Here is a 24,422-nt window from a genome sequence, read left to right as displayed (position 1 = left end):
ACCCCAGCACAAAGCAGAACAGGCATCACTGACAAGACGTGACTGTGATTACGCTGGGCACATCATGAAAGGAAGAGCTGAGGTGGAGGCGAGTTGTAAAGTGGCTTGCAAAAGCAGCACCCGTTAGTAGGTTAAAGCAACCTAAAAAGCATCTCCTACATTCTGCCACTTGGACGCATAGAAGGGTTTCAGGTAAACTTTTAGCTGATGTGGCTTGAATTTGTGCCTGAACAAACGCCATATTTGATTTTCGGTGAAGGACACAACACATGGCTGGCATGTGTACCACTAAAACCTTTTTTGTGGCCCCATGGACAACCTGCTTGGAGGAACCCTGAAGGCCATCATAAGCCAAGAAGTGGCTTGTTTGCTTAATATGCCTGAGGACAGCTAAAGGTATTTCTCTGCTCTCCTCTGATTGTGACCTGAACACGAAGCAGAAAACAGCTCCTGGAGAAGGCAAGTTTATTTTTATGTATGTATTTATTTATTTGTGCAGAACAAATTAATCAATCTACAAGTTTCAAAGCAACCTTCATTTTATTCCACTTTTCTAAATGTATTATCCACCGAGCAATTCAAAACAGAATGAGCTCCTCAATTATGTTATATTTGAAAGATTTCTTCTGTCACTTCCAACTTCTCTTTTTTTCTGACGCCTAAGGAAAAATACATTAACATACTAAGAAAGGAAACTAATATCAGTATCTATTCTGTAATGTAACAATGCACCAAAGAGGTTTTGGGGGGAAATAATATAATTTAGAGAGGAAAAGTAAAAATGGATTTAATCTTTACTGCAAGACAGCATGATCATTAAACTAATAATTCTTCATAAACTGTCTATTGACTGCTCATTTTTCAAAGTAAAGGAAATAAAAGGATGGAGCTATGCTATCTCAGTGGACTGTGCTTTAGCGATAGCGCTGGATTTGAAACTACAAAGGAATTTAGCCAAGTGTACCAGAGATATCACTTAAACATCATGCACTGGATACTTCGCTGTCATTTTTATCTCTAACGGCCCATCCTCCGACAGACAGGAAGTGGCCTGGTTCTGTCGAGGGTGCAGAACATGACAGAACACCTGCCCTTACTTCTCCCTGGTGTCACAACCATTATGGTCCCTTCATCAACAACCCGGTGCCACTCACTAATGTCCCTTCATCGCCGAGCTGCCAACATACAAACAAACCATGATTTAATGACCCATGACATCACATCTGTTTGTGTGGGGGGGTCTGTAAGTGTGGCAAACACAATTAATAAAGATGGATTCTTCCGTCACTTGGATGGCGCCGTACTCTCTTTGTCTTCCTTGTTATCCCTGTGTGTGTCTTTTGTGTGCGCAAGACAAAGAGAGATATCTGCTTTTATATTGAGTGACCAAATTAACAACCTTTAAAATGAAGATGACTTTGAGGTATGTTTGCCATAGTGCTGGCCAAGACACTGGAACATGGAGCATACATTATACATTGGCCCATTAAGGCATATTAAATGTATATTAAAAATTTCACACGTGAATAGGTCCTGCGTGTATGATTGATGCTTCTCATACTGTGTATGGAGCTCTGTCTCAGTAAGAGCAATGATGATTGGCTGCCATATAATGGGTTTTCATAGGCAAATGACTAATGTCTTGAGCAGTCAGGAAAAGTTTCAGTAAGGAGGTACTTATGTGTCTCTGTGGAAGCACACATGCACACTCTGTGTGTGCGCGCTTGTGTTTCTTTTTTCTGTGGTAGGCACAGGAGCAAGTTAGAGTGCACTTTCTCGCTCTCGGTGTGTGTGTGCGTGTGTGCTCCAGCATTAATGAAGCCCATTTCCATGGCTAGTTTAATGGCAGCCTATACAGTCACAGGCAGACAGAGAGAAATTAGTTCCATTTATTGATGTTAAAAGGGTTTGGACATTTTAATAGATGGAAATTAAAATAAAAGATAGCAACTGAAGCAAAGCAGCATATGTATTCTGGTATTATGATGTCATGCACCTGCTATGGGACACGCTTGGCCTCATGATTGACCACAAATGAAAGCTTACACAAGTCACCTATTATAGTTCAAAACTAATTAAGGGCTTTGTAACCATTCGTCACTGTTCATGTGCCAGCGTCTTGGTAACTGATGTCAGTCAACATTTGCAACTGAGTGAAATATTTGTCCATGTTTGCCATCTTTAACCATCCGTCAAGCAATTTTGAGCGCCAAAGCATGATGCTATTTCAGATTTTTAATCCCATTTTTAACCGTTAAAAATCATTCCGCAGTCCAATATACTGAAGAAAGTGAAGGGGTCTAACTACTTCCTCAGTTCATTGTAAATAACGTTATTCGTCCCAGTCAGCACTTTGAACCTCACTTTAATCAGATGATACAATTTTATATACACCTCCCCTTTCCAGGCACCAAAGCATTCTGCCTCTCCTTGCCCATAAATTAGGCTCAGCAGCAAACTGTTATAGACATCTTTTGGCTCCCAAACTTTTGTCTAGCCCTTCAGCGAAGAATAAAACGCTGTCTTTTCTTAACCGAAAACATTTATGGTACAACTTACATAATGTCTACACTTTATTGCCGAGATATTCTGCACTTTGATTTCTTTAGCAGCAAAATCCTGTATATAAAAGCACAGTAAAACATTATATTTATAATTGCTCACTATATCTCAAGATTTGGTAGACTTCCTTCCTGAAAAGAAGAAGTCATAATCACATATACAGTACAACATATCTACGAAGCAGAACAGTCAAATCTCCCAAACTGCCTTGCATCCATCCCATCTTGCAAATTCTGTTACAGTCTTGATCAAATATCAGAATAACCTTAAATAAGCCCATAATTACACACAAATATTGATAGAAATAGTTTCAGGTACTATTCAGTTTTTGAACAGGATGAACTTCAAACTGTTTTAAAAGCTTCATTACAGATTCTACATGACTCTTATACATTTTGCTTTGTTTTTGCAAATTCTTTATTGATTGTATTTTTCGGTCTTTTGTGTTTACTTTGTTTTGTACATATGTTTTATGCTGTTGCACTATGGAAAACAGTAGCTGGGGACCACAGCACAACCAAAATTATTGTGCATTACACAATTCTGCCGCCTGGCTGCTTTGAAGACCGGGACCAGGTCTGCGAGCATTCACAGTGAGTTGCCATCTTCAAAGCAACTTTGGTGCGTCGAGATGGCAACAAAATGTCAATAAGACAGTCTGTCTGTCTGTTATATATAGATTTGAAACAGAAATTCAAAAATTCCACCACAGATAGTGGTGTAGTTGCTGCAGGCAGTTGAGTTGAGGACCATTCTGCAAACAGGCGCGTCCTGCAGCAGCTACACCATGAGTTTGGTTCATTGCCACAGACTGACTCAGACAGATTGCAAGATGATGGCAATCTGTTTGCATTTATAAATCAGCAATTATTTGCAAACCTTCACCTTCTGTCTGAGACTGATTAGTCAGTGTTAATAAGACCCCAGTTGTTTAGAAAGAGAGTGCCTCCCAACAGTGGACCTGCGCAGTCACCTTATTATTGAAAGTGGTCAATCAGAGGTTAAGGGGTTTGTACACTCAACCACTGGCTGACCAGCTGGTTGCTGCAACTACTTAAAATCGGTCGCTGAATGTGAAAATATTCAATGCAATCGCCCATTTTTCCCAGTCTCAACGAGGTTGCTGTCCTGTTTTTACTTAAGTGTGATTGAGCTGTTAGTAAGAATGTTATTTGCTCTCAGGTCTCTCCTTAAAATATGATGTAAACCTCAAGAAGCCTAGAAGGCATTAAATAATTAGAGTTTTTTTCTGTAGCTTGGTGGACTCTTGCGCCCAAAGCACTTCCATTAGAATTCCTTATGTATTTCTGGTTTTAACAAATTTGCAAATGTCATGGGAATGATGATTTATGGGCATTATTTGAAAGAAAACAAAGAATGAAATTATTCTTATTTCTCTTTTTCCTCCAGCCTGTCTCGCCATTTATTTAGCTCTGAGCTCTGAAGGTTTAGTGCTGAAAATGTATGACAAACAACTTAATTACAGAGTGAGATTGATAAAGGCTTTGCAGGTCTCAAATGACAGACACAAACTAATTACCTGAAGATTCAAATGCTACATTTACCATGAATATACAGCACATAGACCATAAAATTACATGCCACAGATGGCTCAATTATACAAATGAGATGAAATACAGGTCTCAGTGGAAATGGGGGGAAAAAATGAGAGATGAAGAGATATACAGTATATGCTTGGTGTGCCACTGTTCAACACTCTTCAGACCTGTATATAGGTTCAAGTGTTTTAAACAATAATATCTTAGACATGCCCTTAGGGGCAAGTCAGAAGTGTGACCTTCCAAGATAGGTGGTGCTGCTTGCCTTGTTAAATGAGTCTATTCTTAGTCCTTTGGTGAAAAAGTCTCTCAAGAACTTCACCTGAAGTACATGTCGGAATAGGTAGCAAGTGGAAAAGTTCAATTAAATGGCAACCTGTGACTTTGCTCTAAGAAACTGAGTAATAGGTGCTTGCAGCATGAAGTCCTAAATGTAATGAATTTACAGAGAAAAACATCAAACTGTGCATACATGCAGCATGAAGCGTGAGGGTGCAGTTATTACTGTAGTGGTGCTCTGTCATCTGAGTTGTCTCCTTTGCCCTCCAGCAGTGAGTGTACATTAGTTGTATTTCTAATGAGTATGCACATGTACACATTTTATATGCGTGATTGTGTGTGTGTGTGCCTGAAAGTGTTTGCGTTAATGACCTGAGACGGGGCAGTCAGTCATCCTTACCATCTGCTGGTATTGGCATATAACCCATCTGGTCAAGCACAGACAGATGAATCATCTAGTTGGCTTCCAGACCCAAACTTCACCTTATGCTGCATCTCATATCAAGTCAGCATCTACAATTCAGTGGACTTTATATTTTTTTACACTTCGTCAATGTGAGCTAACATAGAGGCCAACAGCTGCTTTCATCTGCTTCAGATCATATGTTTATGCATCAAAGTTATGACATGAGCATACTAAATGGAGAAATCTGTGAACGTATTCATTAGATACAAAAAGTAATATTAAGCACAGGTTAGGCTGCTGACAGATCTCAATTTCTCTCTGATATGAACATAAATCTCTCATGTAAATAGGTTTAAAATTACAGTCTAATCCAAATCAGCAACAATGGTTTATGCTACAGTCCCACTGGGGAAAACTGTGGTTGGAGACTGTAGCATGACCAAAATTATGTGCAATGAACTTGCAGCCTTGTTTACTTTGAAATGGATGCTTCAGAAAAGTTGATCAGGTGTGCGACCACTCGCAGTCAGCTGCCGTCTTCAAAACAACTTTGGCGCGTCAAAATGTCAAAAATCCTGCAATAAGATGGAATCGTTCTGCTATCGGTTTGCTACTAATTTGTAGTTGAATGGGGTCCAGGTGGCAATTAAATGCAGTCTGTCTGTCAGCTTGACAGACTAAAATTGATTGCAATGTGTTGGCAGTCTTTCTGTGTTTATAAATTAGATGGCATTTATTTGCAAACTTTGCCAGTCTGAGAGTGAAAGCAGTCAGACCACAATTGCTTGGAGACAGGTTGCCTCCCACCCGCTGACCTGTGCAGTCGTCTTATGTAACTGGCCACGTAGAGATTGAGGGTGCTGCATGCTCAACCTCTGGGCAACCAGTTGGTCACTGCAACTGTCAAATCCAAAAAATATTAAATGCAATCACCACTATCCAATCAAATCCACAAATTTTTCCAGTTGCAAGGAGGTTGCTGTCCTATTTTTATTCCAGTGTGACTGAGCCAAGGACTGCCTGACTGCCTCAAACACTACTTTTTTTTTTTACCATCAAAAATACATGCGTCACCTGGTTACACAACTGAGCTTCAGTGAATCTGTGAATTCTTTTATAGGCCAGAGTATAAAAGTTATAAAGCCAGTTATCAAACTGTAAATGTTATTTAGCAGTGCATCCCTAATTTAATTCTAAAAGGTAAACTTTCATAATTCTTACATGTAATGTGAAATACTACAAGTTTTTTTTTTTGTTTGTTTTAATTATGATGACTACAGCTTATAGCTCATAAAAATCAGGAATCCAGTATCTTATTTCATTTTGAGTTTGTGTATGACTATTAAAGCAGTATAAATACAGTCATGGGGAAGACTGCAGACTTGACAGTTGTCCAGATGATGATCACTGACACCCTTCAAAAGGAGGGTACACCACAGGCGGCCATCACTGAAAAGGCTGGTTGCCTGCAGAGTGCTGTATCAAAGCATATTAATGTAAGGTTGACTGGAAGGGAAGCATGAGGTAGGAAAAGTTGCACAAGCAACAGGGACAGATGCTGCCTTGAGAGGATTGAGAGGAGTCCTGGAGTCTGGAGGAAAAGTGAACAGTGTCACAGACTCCAATGTGTTTCAAGTCCAGTGTGAAGTTTACGCAGTCTATGACGATGTGGGGTGCCATGTCATCTGCTGCTGTTGGTCCTGGGTGGCCTGTTGTGTTTTATTGAGTTCAAAGTCTAAGCAGCCATCTACCAGCAGAGTTTAGAGCACTTTATGCTTCTATCTGCTGACAAGCTTCATGGAGATGCTGATTTCCTTTTCCAGCAGGTCTTAGCACCTGCCCACAGAGCCAAAAGTACTGCCAAGTGGTTTGCGGACCATGTTATTACTGTGCTTGACTGGCCTGCCAACTCGCCTGACCTGAACAACACAGAGAACCTGTGGGCTATTGACAAGAGGAAAATGAGAAACACCCAAGAAACAAAGATGAGCTGAAGACAGCTTTTAAAAAGCCTGGGCTTCAGTTGCACCTCATCAGTACCGTAAGGCAATCGCAGTAATTTGTGGTAAAGGAGCCCCAACTAAACGTTGTGTGTATAAATAAACATATTTTTCAGAAGTTAGACATTTCTGTATTGCAAATCCTTTTTTGATTGACAGTGGTTCTTTTTTGCATTTTGCTGTTTTTCACCAAGATCTTTCATGTCTTGCATGTAGCTCTCATTTTATGCTTTTCATGGTGAGGTGTTTTAAATTGTGTTTTAATATTAGGTAGACTAGAATATGAGGTTACAAGGAAGCACAGAGAACAGAAGAGAGAAGCCCAGTGGCTACAGATAAACTTAAAGTATCTCTGAGATAATCTTCACTAAGCCCATATTGTGCAGAACACCAGACAATAAGACCCAGGAAAGGGAGAGAGAGCAAGATGAGAATTTCTTCTTTGGTATTACCTTGAGAGCCAATTAGACAGAAAAAAAATGTCTTATACAGAAAACCACTTCAGATTCCATTTGGAAATGTCCTATCTTGGAAGTGCCCTTCACTAGCCATTGATGCAGTTCTTGATGTAGGTTTTCTACACATGATACATAAAAAACGGATCATTGCAGACAAGAGTTGACACATGAATGACCCATCTGTCAGAGGCTGCTGGTGTTGTCCTGCTTGGTGTGGCATATGGTTGTTCACGTAAAACTGCCTTGACAGAACCTTGATCAATAAACATTCGGCCCTGCCTTCGAACATCACACATCGGGCACCAAGATGAATACGTAGTCTAATATTTGCCATGTCTTAGTCAGAAAAGACATTTATTTGCTGGATCCGTTTGCGAAACAGTTGTTTGACAAACATTTCAATATGGGAGTGATAAATGTGCCATACTGCCTCGCCAACCAGTTGCATCTGTGAGCCTGGCACAAGGGCAATCCGAGGTTTATGCTTTGGCTTCTCTTTTTATTCCTCTAGTTTTCACTTCGACGCTCTGTCAACTTCCTAATTTTTTTATTTATTTTTATTTTATTTTTTTTGGGGGGGGGGGTCTTCTTTTAGATCTCACATTTTGAATCCCTTTTGAACAATTTTTTTAACCTCCCACTTCTCTCTTTTCCTGCTGTTTCCTCTCTGTCTCTCCTTCAAGAAGAAAACTTGCCTCCGAGCTGTATTTCTTTATCCCAGTGTCCTCCTTGCTTCTGTATCTTTGTCAGTCTGCTTTTTACTCTCTTGCTTGAAGCTCTCACGGTCTCATTCAGCGCATACCAATAAATATCAGAGGGCACGAAACTTTGTTGTGTTATCTGTTATATTTGTGGTGTTATTTTTCTGTGTGTTTGTACTGTGAGGGTTGATTTTTTTTTTTTTTTATTGATTTAACACACACACAAAAGAAAAGTAAGGTAATTCAGTGAGTTATGTGTATCAATGGATCAGTCTGCTCCACTTGTGGTTATTTCTTCAACCACCACAAATCAGTGATTGTATATTAAAGTACATTTTATTGCAGTGAACTCTGCAGAGCTTGAGTCTTTCTAATATGACTGAACACTGTAGTAAACACGGTGTTATTTGCTTCCATCACCTCTGCCTCTAGTACTGAATTAACCCTGTTCAGTAATTGGTTGTGCCTCCTATAGAGAAGTGAACAGCAGCCCAACTTCAAGCGCACTAATCACAGCGACAGTATCAGTGGGTGGTTGTCTGTGTATGTGGGCGAATGGGTGTGTGCATGTGTGTGCTTTGCTGCTATCTGCCCTTGCCCCTGGTGACAGAATGTAAGGCAAGAAGGGAAAGGGAGCATCTCAGTCCTGTCTTTGGGGACGGGGGCAGGGGGGGGGGTAAATGGTGTATACATCAACAGGGGCACAACAACACATGTAAATGTGTTTGGACAATTTGGCAACAACATATTTTTACTAATTTATTTAAAATATGCATTCTTATCTCAAACATCTCATTTTTTTTTTTTTTTTTTTGATTGAAGGTGTCACCTTGGGCTCAGTAATTTTGCATCATTTTTTTTAGACTCAGAGATAAACAGTGTGTCAGATCAGAATAACCAACTGATTCACTGAGAGTTAGATTAATACTCAGGTGCATGCAGTTCTTTTATCGTGCTTCTCTCCTGTGCACAGCTGTTCCTGGTTAGAGGGAACGGTCTTAGGCCAATCCTCTCAGGCATAAAAGAGATATCACTCAGCTGATACCACATTAGCCTTCACTTCCTCCTTTTGCCCTCCATATGCCCCCCAGGCCCTGTTCTTTTCCTGTCAACTGCCCTCTTTCTCACTTTACTCTATTTTTCCATCTCTTCTTCAATATTCCATTCTCCCACCTATGCCTGGCTGCTTTTCACTTCTCAGCTGTCTTCTCCACTCCTCTGCTTCCTCCCCTCGCCATACTCTTCATCCTTCTTGAGTGATAGGAGCAAGACAAAGACACGGTGAGGGGAGAGAAGACGGGAGAGAAGTCACTTCATCAACCACAGTCTGATAATTCATCAGCAGCTGTTTAGCGTGCTGCTACTTTGTCTTCATTAGCTGCCCTCGCTCTCCCTTCATTCACAAGTCATTAGTGAAGTTATCAAAAATGCCACATTTTGTCCGTGTACCCTTGTCCCCTTTTCAGCTCTTCGTTTTGGAGAAAAGAAAGTGTCGCTCTTCCGTTTTGATATGATCAACTTTCTGCTGCATCTTATTAAAGTTGCAGGAAATTACTGTCTACTGTCTGTCCAAAACATGTAGAAATTGACTTTTTGGTTAATTTTTTTTTCTGAAAAGATATCAAATGAGCCACATTAAAAAAGAGACATGACATAACTATAGAACAATATTTCTTTCTAGAACAGATTGATGGCCCCTGAATAAAATAAAATGGCTCTATTTGAAATGAAGTCATTTCTACCATGGATTTATTCTACAGCTTCTCAGATGAGAATGGGGTGTAATGTTTGCTCCATCGCTAATGGAGCAGGTGTTGCAGAGATGTGGAATGGGTTGGTTCAGAGTTTTCATTTTTTACTTCTTTTTTTTGTTTGTTTCTTTTTTCACAGATAACTACTGGAATGCGGCATCTTTCACAACTCCATCATCCTACCTGCACTTTGCCACCTTTCAGGGTGAAACCAGCGCTGACATCTCCTTCTATTTCAAGACAAGCGCGCCCTATGGCGTCTTTCTGGAAAACTTGGGCAACACTGACTTCATTCGCTTGGAGCTCAAATGTAAGACTTTTTTGAATGATTCTGTGTGTGCATAAGAGCTATTTTTCTGTCTTTATCTCACTTTTTCCCCCTCTTACTCTGCCTCTTTCTCTAGCCTAGTGTGAGATTTATTCCAGCAGTCCGTCTGATAGTGTCGGGTGTAACCTGTCACACACACACACACACACGCACTCACAGGCACAAAGGCTAATGCAGGCACACACTCCAGCAACAGCCATTTACCTGCCTGATTACAGCACACGCTTTGTGTGATTGCATGAGAGAGCAATCATTTATTTAAGGTAATTGGTGTGTGCAATAATTATGTCCATTATGATCCTCTGTTTAACCAAATCAGCCATTTTCAGGGATGACACAACACAAGCTCTCTCACACACAAGCACAATGTGTCTCACTCTTTTTTTCTGAATACACAAAGACCTTACAGCCTTTTAAAGCACAAAACACACACACAAAAATACACCCACTTACAATGGGTAAATTCTGTTTACTTCAGTGTGAACTATCAAAGAGACACAAAGCACTGTAGAGTATAACTTTTTCATGTTTTAGAATCCATCCACAACACGCACAATGTGTTAAAAACGCATTTTTTTGCTGTTCATTTGAAATCTCCAGTACTGTGCAAAAGTCTTGAGTCACCCCTCATTTCTTTATATTTTGCTTCTGAGCAGTCAGACTTTCTTGCAGTAGTTCTCCAGGCTTTCTGAAGGTCTTTCAAAGTTTTTTTTTTTTTTTTGGACATTGGCTGCTTTTTCACTCATTTTCAGTCCAGTCCTTGTAGCTCACCATTTTCAAATCAATGCTTTTTGTTTGTTTAGCCATTTAATGCTGACTTTTGAACCATTAGAGCAAAAAAAGGCACCTAACTCAGTGGATGAACCAGTGTTGTGTCTCCACATAACAGATAACTTAATGAAAAGAGCAATTTTAATTTGTATCGTAGCACTTTGTTACTAGCAGTCTGTCGCAAAAACATGTAATTTGTTCCCATTTCTTTAGTTGAATCTATGAAAAATGCCAAAGATAACAGATGCAAGGCATAAAAGAGTAGGTGATTCCCAAAGTGCTAAGAGTAAAGCATACCTGGATTAAAAACACACGCACAACAGAACACTATCAGTCATGAATTGGCCTCCCCAGAGCCCAGAGCTCAAGATTATTGAAGCACTGTGGGACCATCTTGATAGAGAAGAGAACAAAAAGCAGCCAATGTCCAAAGAAGAGCTCTGAATGTCCTTTAAGAAGCCTGGAGAACTATTCCTGAAGACTATTTAAAGAAATTACAAGATAGCTGCCTTAGAGAGTTCAGGCTGTGTTGAGTAAAGGTGGTCATACCAAATACTGAGCTCATACCAAATACAACTCATTAAAACTGTGCAAACACTTTGCCTTATATACTGTATTTCCAAGTATGTACACATTTCAATAAATTGCTGCACCTCTTTCCTATTTTCCTGGCAAAATATGAACTAGACTCACCGCTCCCATTGGACGGGTAATTACAAGGTGCTTTTCCTCCAAATTTCCAGGAACTGTAATGATTTACTAAACCGAATGTCAAGGAATGTTCCTAGTGGTACATGTTCCTCCTGCACATTATGATTTGCTGAGCAAATTCAGCACATTAAGTTGCTGACATATCAAAAAAGTGCACAAGTTTCAAATGCCCTCTGAATAAAGTCCTCTGCAATGGAAAAAAGCCTGGTCAGAAAATGTCAGTCATAAAATCTCTTGCCAAAAATATATATATATTTGCATGCTTGTAGTACTGCTAAGAAAAAGATGTATTTATTTGACAAACAATGTTTGAACAGTGCTTAATTTACTATAGATTCTGGCGCCTCTGGCAGAAATACAGGGGATGAGCTCAGTTCTGTCACTGGGTTGTGATTCACAAGATAAAGTGGAGACTGACACCAAAGTTAAAAAAAAAAGTTTTAAATCTAGCTCATAATGCAGAAAAAAATAACAGTTGTGTAAACATGGTAAGCTCTAGCAGTAAGTTTGGTGTCCAGTGCGAGGCCAGTGATGGTTGTGCAGGAGTGTAGCTGGTTCCTAAAGGTGTCTTTTGAGCCAATAGAGGGAACAGTCGACTTAGGCTGAAAGCTGTGAGGCTGAAGCTTGTATGCACATATTCTGTGCTATAAAAAAATGACAAACAAAAACCTTGAGCCTTCAGTTTTTCTCACATTGTGTCAACTGATTTTTTTAAAAAAAGGAACCCGCAATCGGAAACCAAATGTGTGTGTGTGTGTTTGTGTGTACATATTTAAAATGGGATACAATTTTATCGAACATTAAAGCTGGAACAAAGAGATGGCGACAAAGAAGAACTAAATATTTTAAACACCAAAACAATGGGGCAGCTTTGCCCTACCCTCATTTCACAGGCTCTTAGTCCGCTCTGAGAGTTTTGATTGACATGTCATGCAGCGGGTTTCTGTGATCATGTGCTGTGGCTCAAATTAAACTCCCTGCAGCCACAGTGGTGCCGTTCTGATCAAGAGTTTTAAAATCTAGGGCTTTTATTTAATCTCGGAGCTGCATTGTGAAGCGGGCTCCTGGCACAGCGTGGCGGTCGATTGATGACTAATTGCGTTTCATTGGGATTCATTGGGATTCAAAGGGATTTGAACATTTGGTGTCAAAAGCGCTTGCTGACCATTTCCTGCTGTTGCGCCTGGCCCACCATTTTGTGTCAAAATGCCAGCCAGTGAATAGACACAAAGTCGAACTTTGAGCCAAAGTGCTGTCTGAAGCTGTTACACTGAATGACATTATGTCAGCTAGTTTGCAGTCTGAGAGCTCTGTAAGCTTTTATTTTCTATCCCAGTTCTTTCTTACACACAAATACTCATCTATAAATACAAAAACTATGTGCTGACACTATACTGTACATTTGAGTACTGAAAAATGCCTAAGGGGTTTGGTATTTGTTTTTTTCCAAATGTGCACTTTAACACACACATAGATACAATAAATATCTGGTCTGTCACATTTGCAGTGTGTGCGTGCGTGTTTGTGTGTGCACACGCGCACGTCTCCCGAGGCTTTCAGAATGCCCCCACATCGATTTCCTCTCTCCTCTCTCTTGCTATCATCTTGCATTTTGCCCCACAGCACACGTTTAGACACACAATCCAGAAATTACTCGCATGCACACTCACGCACACATAAACACACACATAATCTTTGCCCTCTCGTTGGTGCAAAAAAACTCTATCTGCTGCAATCCAGTCAGGGCATGAAATGACTAGCATTAAGCTGGAATAGCATGGTTGTGCCATTCCAAGAGCCCAAAGCACAAACACACACTCACTGATGCACACTTTAAACCTTGGACAAAACACGCATTAGTGTGACCTCAGCAGACTCAAAGTCATGAGGTGGACTCTGTTCATTCTTCAATCTTTTTAGGAAGAAGTAGGCATAGGCACATATGAGACATATTGAGAACCGTGGCCTGGTAACTAGGCTGAGGACAGATGGAAAGATCCCTAAATACAAAACTGCTTGACTTCTGGGATGTTCTGTAGCTCAAGTGAAAGCATGTGCCAAATTTAATATTTTTAAAGGCTCCAGCTAAGAAATGGACTTTCCAGCTGGAGACATCTCCTTCCAAGACTATATAATTGCCTGTTATTCATGTGAAAGCCAGGCATTCACAGTTTACATGTGAAGTTTAGGAGTACGCTGTGCAGCTTTGTCATGTGTCTGACTTGTTAAAGCAATATCTGCTTAGGAGAAAAGCAAACTGCCTCCACTAAGACTTTTTATCCAGTCTCTTCTTCGGTGCACAGTCCAAACTTAATCTTAATCTCACCATATCTGTTCTCTGTGCGCCCTGAGAAGTAGTTGGCATTCTTTGTATTGTGTGTGCTATTTTTGCTGATAAAAAAATAGCTTTTTCTTTGCCCAGCCTTTAAGAAGTTCCTTTAAATCTAGCTTCAGCCTCTACAGCAGCAGGTTTGCTACGGCACTTAGGGTTGGCTCGCACTTAAATGCGGCCTCCATCCTAAAAAGGTCCAGCCTGTTCCAGCTGTCCCTCAAGTGAAAAACACAGCAGAAGGCTAACAAAGCAAATGAGACAACCAACAAAGAATTTGCCAGTGGAACAGAAAAGCGATCGAAGAGATAATACATTGCCAGCCTTCTGAAAAAAAAAGATGAAGAACAGCAAAATTGAACCTCGCATTAGACAAACGCACGAGCACACCCACACAAGCAGTGATCTTTCACACAAAGATGTTCAGTCGCTTTCACTATTTATCATCATTTGGTTGTGCTGTGCTGCCGCATAATTTAGAACCTGGCTCTTTCGGCCTCCATATTAAAAGATTAATCGAAAAACAAATAGCAAAAATAAAAACCTAAGTAGGGTTTTTCTATTTTTTTTTTCCCAGGCCGAACATGCAAGTATATGGACATGACACAAATATTACATTTACACACACACACACACACACACACACACACACAAGCATTTACACTCGTTACATCCATCATGGCTATGCAAATGGATGAGGCGAGCTCTGTGCTCCGAGGGCACTTTAGTTTTATTCCCGCCCGTTGACAGGAGGTTGTAGGGCATACATCTTGGTTTGCAGTGCCACTAAAACAGCGCACAAATTATCAAACACACACACACGCGCATCTCATATGACGTTCAGCGTTGTTGTTGCGGCATTACTAAAGCTTTGTTTCTGCTGGGGTATTGTGATATATGTTTGGCTGTCTTTCAGCATTTAAAATAACTGATGTCTCTCCTCCCTGCCCCGCGGACCTGCTCTGTGCATACAAACATCATTAATTCAGTATACTACAGGCTGTCATAGGGCTTATACTGTGTGTCTGTGCAGGCTGAGGTTGGTGTGTTTGTGTTTTGCTGCTGTTTAAATGCTTAAGCACTTTTTTAAAAAATTCATGTGATAGGTTAATGTGCTCAGCACGCTGAGGCAGGCTTTTGCTTGGATCATTTCAATTTTTCTGCACCTCATCAAATAATGCGTACAAGAAAGTGTTGGGTTTTCATTATGGGTGTAGAGCACAGACCCAAATGCAGACTTGAATAAACAAAACCGTCCATTAGTGTAGCAACAGAAAGTCCAGGAACCAGGTGGAAACAAAGTCCTTAAAGCCAAGCAGGGACCCATACAGGAGACTGACAGGAAACAACAGTATGACACAACCAAACCTTAAGGCAAACTGAGGGTTTAAATACACACATGAGGCAGTTAGGGAGAGAGAGCACAGCTGAGGAAAACAAGACACAGGTGAATAGGATCAAACTAACGAGACAGGAGGGAAGCAAAACTAACACAACACACACGAGACAAAAGACTAGCAAAATAAAACAGGAAGTAACTAAACAGAGAAACACTGGGGAGTGTAAAATAAACTGAAACAAGGAACAGAATACAAACAAACTATAACCATGAACAGAACCCAGCTAACTAAACTAAAAAAAAAAAAAAACCTGAGGATATAGATATAAAGAAACAAACCAGGACTAACAATATAAAGGTATAAAACTGAAGACTACAACAAAGAGTCAGACAGAAAACAGAAAAACGGAAGTTGAAAGTAGAAAAACTCAAAGCACCGGGCCAAAGACCCAGGATCCTGACAGAAAGGGGTCGAGGAAGAAATTAAAAGGAGGAAGAAATGATTGAAGGGAGACCAAAGTTACAGGTAGATCCATCTGAGGTGGGTCCACACCAGCGAGAAAGTAAACAGAAGCTAAAATAAAACAGTGAACAACCAAGAACTGAAAGTATGAACAGAGCAAGCAAAGGGAAACATATAAGAAGGACAGAAGGAAGAAAGAAACTGAAGATAGGTTTAATGTAGAGATGACACCAAAGAACAAAGAAGAATCACTGAAAGATAAAGGATAATTAGATGAAAGCAGTATGAAAAGGAAGAAAAGGCCAGAGACATTGATTGAGCAAAGGAAAAGGAGTAAGCTCATTTCCCCATTGATTACAGCATAAATTTATTCACTCTTAATATCTGAGCTTAATGAAGCTATAATAGAAGGGTAACATATAAAGCTATTTATCATCACTCTTGCTGCAGCACGGTGCTGCCAAAACCCACCATATGCCACCATCCAGAATATGAAGATTTTATACACCAGTCTCACCGTCCTAAACATTAAGGAAAAGTCAATTTGGGTTTTTATGTGTCAACTGTAAATGGTCTCCCCAGCAGCAAGTCTAAAAGAGTCCTTTAACATTTTGCTGAGGCATTCAGTTAACACAGTGTCTTATATTTAAAAATTAGAGAGACTTTGCAAATGTGCTCATGTAAAAATGCGTATGTGATGAGGTTTATTATGTGTGACTTGTGGAGGCTTTTTAGGTAACGGCATTATGTCTTTCATACAGTTGGAAATAAGGTCACAGACCTATAAGCATCCCCTGTTTCTTTTTCAGTTGATTTTATGACATAACACTTACACACACATATGCACAGAGTGTGGATGCAACACTGCAGACGGGTTCAAGGCAGGATCAGGCAGTGACACACAGCGCTGTAGCAAAAACAGCTGAAACTGACACACACACAAGAAAAGAAAAGAAAAGAAAAGAAAAGAAAAGAAAAGAAAAGAAAAGAAAAGAAAAGAAAAGAAAAGAAAAGTTATTCAGAAACATCAGTGAACATTTTACCTGGTCATGGTCATAAAAGGTAAACTGGTGCCCCCTTTTGGTCTGCTGAGATATTAGGCTATTAAATTACAGAAAAGCAATAAAACGTTATGTCTGCCATCACGCACACACACACACACACACACACACAATCACACAAATCAACTCAATTGAAGATAATGAAAATTAATCTAGTAGAAAAACAGGACCATCTTGTTCTTTTCTCTTTTTTTTTTCTCCCTGTCATACCTTCCCCCTCCTCTTTAGTCACACTTTTGCTGACATTTCTTTTCAACTCTCAAACAAAACTAAGTTAATCTCCTAAAGAAAAGCAGTGTGGAAACTGCAGCAACACAACTTTATGTCACGCAAACCCAACGGTTCCTGGCATCTATTGGCGGTCGGTGAGATTAGGCCTGTGCAAAAGCTGTGAGCAGTCATGTATTGCAAAGCTGAAATCTATACAAGCCAAATGAGCGGCCTTGAAACAAATGAGCCATTAGATTAGACATTTAATGCATATCTACCTACAAAGTGGACTATAGCAGAACAGGGAGTACTGGGGTTTATCAAATTGTGAATTTCTTTTTTTTTATGTCTTTCTCTCTCCCTACAGCTCCTAAGGTGGTCTCCTTCTCCTTCGATGTTGGAAATGGACCAGTGGAGCTGACCGTGCATTCAGCCACGCCCCTCAACGATGACCAGTGGCACCGCGTGATGGCCGAGCGTAACGTGAAAGAGGCCGTCCTTCAGTTGGACCAGACGTACAGGACGTCCAGGCTAGCTCCCGCACAAGGACACACACGGCTTGAACTGTTCAGCCAACTCTACGTGGGTAAGACGCACACCCTCACTCCCACATCATCCAGACAGCCCTCCTGTGTAAGACTGACTCGTGTGCACACATTTGATTGCAATTTGAACATTTAATATCCGCTTTGCGAAGGATGGACACTCACACAACAATTATGAGCTCTTAAGTGCGGAAAGCAAACACTCGAGCACACACCATCCATGTAAACGTAATTGGATTCAACTGTTAATTAAAAAACTTTCTGTACTGTCTGTTTTGGTTTTTTCTTTTTCTTCAATAATGCTGCTGCCCTCAGATACTGACAACCACTGTGAGAACGTCTGAACGTTTCACAAGTTGAAGATGTACCAGCTTTACTGGAAATCACAGCATTTTTTCTTAAGAGGCTTCAGTCCAGCTTAGGCACAGCCACTGCTAATTAAGTTAATCCAAACACACATTCACACACACACACACAGAGGTTTTAACACTTAATGATATGCACGTATGTGGGCACACACATCCTTGGAAACTCATCCATGTGAGTGAACAGAGTTTTAATGAATTTAAACATGATCCTCTGTACTGGGTATGAGGGCATGTTACTTAAAGGGCTCATTTATTTAATATGTTAATACTTTGAATCAACATGCATATGTCTTTGAGTTAAGATACTGTTGCATAGAGGATCAACTATTGGATTTTCTCTGTCCCTGCATCCTTTAATTATGGATCAATTATCAGATAGACAAAGCACTTATTATCACAGAACTATGCCTAGCTATTGGGTAAAAGGTCAGCCATCTATCTCTCCACACAGTGCTTCTCGAGCGCATCAGGATTTCAAATGGAAGAAGATTTGTCCAGTTTTCTCCCTATGCTTTCACTTCTCTGTCTCATTCTGTCTTTTGTGCTGAGCAGTCAATACACTATAGACCTAACTCCGGGGCTAAAATAGTTTTAGGGATTTTTGCGGATAGAAGGAAAAGTGCTGAGGCGGATCACACACTTCCTACTATCTCATGGAAAAAGTTCTGCCCAAAGACGATTGTTGCAAATTCCAATCAGGCCTCCCAATGTGATAGCCTCAACCCCCCTGATCCCCGTCTATAATATAATTTCATCGTCTCATCACTTTTGCTGATTTGAACGCTGCTGAAATATCCTCACCTTATCATGACCCAATTTGCCTCTCAGTGTATTTGTACTTTCATTTAACGAAATGGAAAGGGGCAAAAAAAGGTCTTTGTGTGACTCGTGGCAATGAAACTGGGAACATAATGGCTTCCAGATATATCTCCAATTTGCATGTATGTATTCTGGCCTCTTAGCTTAGGCCCGTGTGTGTGCCGCAGATCTCGAGGAATAAAAATACTGGGAGAGCTGGAGAGAGAGAGAGAGAGAGCAGAGGAAGGACCATATGTAACAACAGCAGCAGAGGTGACAGCACCTTCTTATATCTGATCTTTAATCCCTGCTTAATCCAGATTTGAGGATTTCTTTGAGAAGTTATAGCGTTATAAACAGGAAGTGACCCCACACACACACACACACACACACTCCAGGGAAGTGGTTTAGATTTGGCCTCTGACATCCAGAAAAAAGATAGAGATCTTCTCTGTGTTTGATCAAGAGATTTGGAAAGAGTAGGAAGAGACCTGCAGGCAATGAGATTTTGTCTCGACTCTTGATTTTTTCATGTTATGAAAGGTTCTCCGCCACTGCTCACAGCTGTCTGCGACTATTACTGATGCAACAGTTCAAAAGAGAAAAAAATGAAGCCCAAAAACTTCAAAAAAGTGCAACTTTGAATTCTTCTGCAACCATCTTTGTTTAAAAAAAGGAAGCGAATCCTCGAAATCTACAATGAGCAGCTGCACTTTGGTCGCGTATTTGCTTCTGTATTATCTCCTTTACTCTTTCTCAATCAATGTGCTCCTCATCGAGCATTTGATTGCTTTAGTGTTTACTGCACAGTGGCTCATTTGCTATAATGGCCTTGAGCGTAAATGTTATACCATCAGCATGCTGTCATTTACTTCACATTGTTAACTTTTAGCTCTCCAAATATGTGTTCATAACTATAAATCTCACCACAATTTCATTTAGAAGCCAACATCTGCTCCTTTGAATTCCCTCTTGATTAATGCTCACTATCACGTTTATTTTTATGATTTTGCATGTTTTTGCTCATGACTTGATCGGTTTGTCTTTCTTTTGTACGCTGCTTTTTCTCCCCCCCTCCCGTCTCTGCCGCCATGAATCAACATCTCGCTTGCTTGCTTGCTCGTCTCTGCACGCGTGCGACACCTGTCACAGGAAAACCAGCCTCGCTCACCTGCCAAGACAGTAGGTAACATTTACTGAATACAGCAAAATGTCTCTGTGACACTGATATAGTTTTCACCTCACCTGCAGCTCAGAATAACCGTGCTCCTGGTTGTTGCTTCTGATTTTATGGCAGCCCCACATTAATGGTGGTTAAAGCCAGTATTAATCTTCTAAAATCCAACTGCGCGTGCTTTGCTTGTCTACTTTTTTTGACACATGATTAGAGCATAGGTCTAATAAATTACAGCAGGTGGCAGTTTAAGTCAGTACTCATAGATGACTTCCATTCATAAGAAGCAAAGGTATTATCAACCTTTTACAGAGGTAGCTGAAAAAACACAGTTATAACCCAACACATATAAAGCATCTGGTTGCTGATATGAGCTTTTTATCATAATATCCCCTCTGGAAATGCCAGCGGGTTAGGAATGCTTTTGAAATGGCATTTAGACCCCAGTGAATCAAAATACTCATAACAAACTAATACAAATTGAATCCTGAAGTGCATTTCTAATAAACACAGAGAGGGCTAAATACTGTAGTTAAGATATCTCTGGTGTTGAACAGCAAACACTCAAAGGGAAAGAAAAACACACACCACCATTCTGCTTAAGCACTTAAAAAATACTAATGGAAGCAAAGCATTGCAGCACATCTGCAGCCAGCTCTTGTAATTTATCTGAATGGTTGGAATATGCTATCAACAGGACAGTTCACATGCAGGAAATACTGTGTCAGTACAGTATTTAGGTGCATACTGCATGTTTATTCACCACAAAGTCTTTACTTAGTAATTCAGGATCCACACTGACACATCCATACATGCAGTGAAGGTTAAGCGGTCACATATGGCTTCCCTTCTAATTTGTCTGCTGCTACATGTGTGTGTGTGTGTGTGTGTGTGTGTGTGTGTGTGTGTGTGTGTGTGTGTGTGTGTGTGTGTGTGTGTGTGTGTGTGTGTGTGTGTCTTCTGTATCCTAATGAAAATAAAATGTTATTTCATTAGTACATCATTACAAGGTAACATCCTCTTGGGGGCACACATGTTAATACGCTTTTTGGTGCATTTATATGCTATGTGTGTCTTTCGCTTTAATAACTGCTCATGTGTTTGAATATATGTATTAATGTCAATGTTCCTGTGCCGTCATATATGTGATTGTGTGTCATTATATGTGTGCAGGTTCTAGAGCCTGACCAATATTTGATTTTTTTTTTCTCTACTGCTAATATTGATATTCAAGAAAATGAAAATTCTGGTAGTTGTGTATATACCGAATGAATCCAAATATTCAAGCTTGGTAGCAGCCAGGTGCTGCTAATCAAATGCACTTGAGTAATTAATCATTAGCAAAGCAGAACATTTGGCAGTTTGCTGGTCTGGAGCATTCAGTCATGTGTTAACGCAATGCCAGGAGTGGACATTCACCCCAAGATCAGATCGTGCAATGCTCAGAGAAACTGCAAAAAAAAAAAAAAAAAATGCAAGAGCTGCATCTCAGACTCTACAGGCCTCAGTTACCATGTTAAATGTTCATGAACATGAACATGAGAAAAACACTGAACAGGTATGGCTTGTTTGCAAGGGTCTTCTCTCTACAAAGAACATCAAGTTAGCCAAAAAGCGAACACAGCTTATCAACACAAACGTCTCACACCGATTCTCAAGCATGGTGGTGGAGGGGGTGATGATTTCAGCTTGTTTTGCAGCCATGGGACCTGGGCATCCTATAATCACTGAGTCAACCATTAACTCCTCTGTATACCAAAATATTCTAGAAAAATCTGAGGCCATCTGTGGGACAGCTTGTCCGGTCATGCAGCAGGACGATGAACCCAAGTACAGCAGCAAAGTCCAGACCTCAGCTTGAAATCCTGCGGCAGGACCTTTAGAGAGCTGTTCATAAATAAATGGCTGCAAAACAACATTGTAAATAAGAGTGGGGCAAAATTCCTCCACAATGATGTGAAAGACTGATAAAGTCATAATCATTGTAGTCATAGGACATGATTATTTCAAGTTATTGCTGCTAACGGTATATAATTGGTTTCATGATAAGACCTGGGAAGTAAAAACGTGCAAATGGTAAAGATACGCCAATTGCACTGTAATCAAGAAGACATGATAATTACATAAACAGGAGAAAAAGCATTTACTTAATTAAGAAGCTTGGGCTTCCTGCATAAGTAAAAGTCCCAAACATGTAATAGTTAAGGCTGCAGAGCTTCTTTCATTTAGATATCTGCAGCCATATTCATCTGAACAAATGTGCGCTCATATGAAAGACCAAGTAGAAATGTATTTTTCTGACATATATATTAGCAAGCAATAATTTAATTCTCTTTGATACAGTACCTACATTAAAGGTGATATACCTGAAACTACCCACAAGGAATATAAGCCTTTTAAATTATTTATTTAAAAAAAATCTATAGATGTGATATTCTTCTGTGGAGAAAGTAGCCAGAGCTGAAATTCTCTGCATTTAGCATAATAGTCCACCGTTCTCTACATGGTGTTTCAGTGTTTTTCTTGCATGTGGAGCCCCTTTTAAATTACCCCCACAAGTTTTGATCTAACTAGATTTAGCACTTTGGAATAATGCAAGCTGCATTACTGAGTCAGTGAGTGCAAGCTGCCCACTCAGTGAGGCACTGAAGGAACTCCAAACTACTACATTTCCTCCACTATGCTTTACAGTTGGTATGGAGTGTTTTTTTTTTCTCATTTCTTCTTGTAACGCTGCCTTTGGCCTATGCCAAACATGTGGCCAAAGAACACGATCTTAGACAGCTTTGTCCAGAACATATCAGTGCAATAGACCTGTCTAAGCCACTGGCAAACTGTTGCAGCAAATACTTTTTTCCCAGCATGCCACCCATGTAGGTCACATCTCTAGGCACATGTACTTTGACATCAACTCAGTCACCTGCAGATGCTGTGATCAAAATTTGAGGTTCTTGGAGACTTCTTTACATTAAACAGTCTGTTTGGGCTGAATTTGCAAGACCATCCAGTCCTGGACTATTCGAAATCGATGCTTCTGGTTTTTCCTTACACTTGTATGTCTTGTTTCAAATAATATGAAATCAACCGCAAACCTTTTTTTCTCATGGCCTTTGAGAGCTCTTTAGATGTTGGCAATGATTACACGACAGACTTTGATAGCAGAGAGCGCACAAGATCATAGATGTCAGAGGTTTAAAGAAAACTGCACCTAATGCACCTGATTCAGTTTTTTAGTGTGACTGCACATTATTAATTTCATATGATTTGTTTGAGCATATTACCTTTATTAGTAAGCAATGTTTCAATTTTTTTGGTTATATGTCAAACAGTTATTTCTAATTGTACTTACTTTTTAAATGATTGCAGCTGTGATAAGTCAGTATTGACTTCAGTCTCAATCAGTCAAGCTCTATTACACAGCATTTGTGAGTAGCACAGAAACCATATGCACCTGAGTGTTTGTGTGTGTGTGTGTGTGTGTGTGTGTGTGTGTGTGTGTGTGTGTGTGTGTGTGTGTGTGTGTGTGTGTGTGTGTGTGTGTGTGTGTGTGTGTACACACGTGCCGGCCCTGGTCTCCGCAGGCTTCAGAGCCTGCTGTCCATTTAATCAGAGACTGATTCAGACCTGGGTAAACAGGTGGCAGAAACCTCCAGCCAATCAGCACTACAAAATAGATTAATTAAGGGGCCTACTAAAAGTCTAATTCTTTGTAGGACTGGAAATAGGAGAAAGCATGCAAAAGCCCAGCTGCATCCCGATACGTGAATAATGTATCAGCTGGAGAAAATCAAAGTACATGTATTAGTAATCTTGTTATGGCTGTATTGTACCTATGTGGCTAAGCTATAAATGCAGAAGTGAGAGTGCAGCTGTTGAGGGAGGACACTGTGTGCTAGTGTGTGTGCTCACATTTCCTTTACATGTCTTCCTGAATGGATACTTCTCTGTAAACCAAAGGATGCCCTTGAGATGTTTTTTAGTATTAACTAAAAGGACCCTCGGCTCTTGTGCGAGCAAGTGTGCTTGATTACGCTTGTGTTTATCCATACAGTATATCTATGCTCTGTGAGTGTGTTTGTGTATTTTTGAATCTATACCTGTGGGTGTATATTTATGAGTGTGTTTATTGCTATGGTCATTTAGGTCGACATTAATCTATTTAACACCCCTACTTTGTACAAGTTAATGGGTAGTTAGACTGTAATGGTGCAAGGCCAGAATGACGATGGAAGCACTTTAGAAGAATGGCTATCGACACCCCAAGGCTAAGCAGTAATGCTTATATTGGCTCATTCAAATCAGGTACGCTCTGTGCGGTGTTTTAAAATGTGTGTGTTCATCTCTAGCATATAGTTTACGTGCGTTCGTGCATCCATTTGCATTTGTGTATGCTAGCGAGATGTTCATTAAGAGACAGTGTTCATTAGGCTTTTCTAATTAGTGAAGAAATCAAACGAGTTGAAGGTTGTTTCAAGAACAGGGTCACAGTCAGAACAATTAGCATGACATCAGTGGCTTCCTCCAGGCATTAGGATATTAATGTTTCTAAAACAGATTAAAATAAAGCCTCTTGCATTCAGAATGGCTTGTGCGACCCTGACTTCCAATT

At 40.1% G+C, this 24,422-nt stretch overlaps 1 protein-coding gene across 1 annotated transcript in view; it reads left to right on the top strand.

Annotated features, from left to right (window-relative positions):
* The window catches only part of cntnap2a (contactin associated protein 2a), a 214,228-nt gene that overhangs the window by 161,015 nt on the left and 28,791 nt on the right, over window positions 1-24,422 (top strand). The window contains exons 18-20 of the mRNA XM_030756212.1: window positions 9,856-10,026; window positions 17,296-17,514; window positions 19,792-19,821. Coding sequence (XP_030612072.1) covers window positions 9,856-10,026; window positions 17,296-17,514; window positions 19,792-19,821 — 420 coding nt within the window. The remainder of the gene's footprint in view (window positions 1-9,855; window positions 10,027-17,295; window positions 17,515-19,791; window positions 19,822-24,422) is intronic.

The sequence above is a fragment of the Archocentrus centrarchus genome, chromosome 20 (genome assembly GCF_007364275.1).
Source record: "Archocentrus centrarchus isolate MPI-CPG fArcCen1 chromosome 20, fArcCen1, whole genome shotgun sequence".
Classification (NCBI taxonomy): domain Eukaryota; kingdom Metazoa; phylum Chordata; class Actinopteri; order Cichliformes; family Cichlidae; genus Archocentrus; species Archocentrus centrarchus.
The sequence above is the reverse complement of the archived record's forward strand: the minus strand, read 5'-3'. Positions and strand labels throughout refer to the sequence as shown.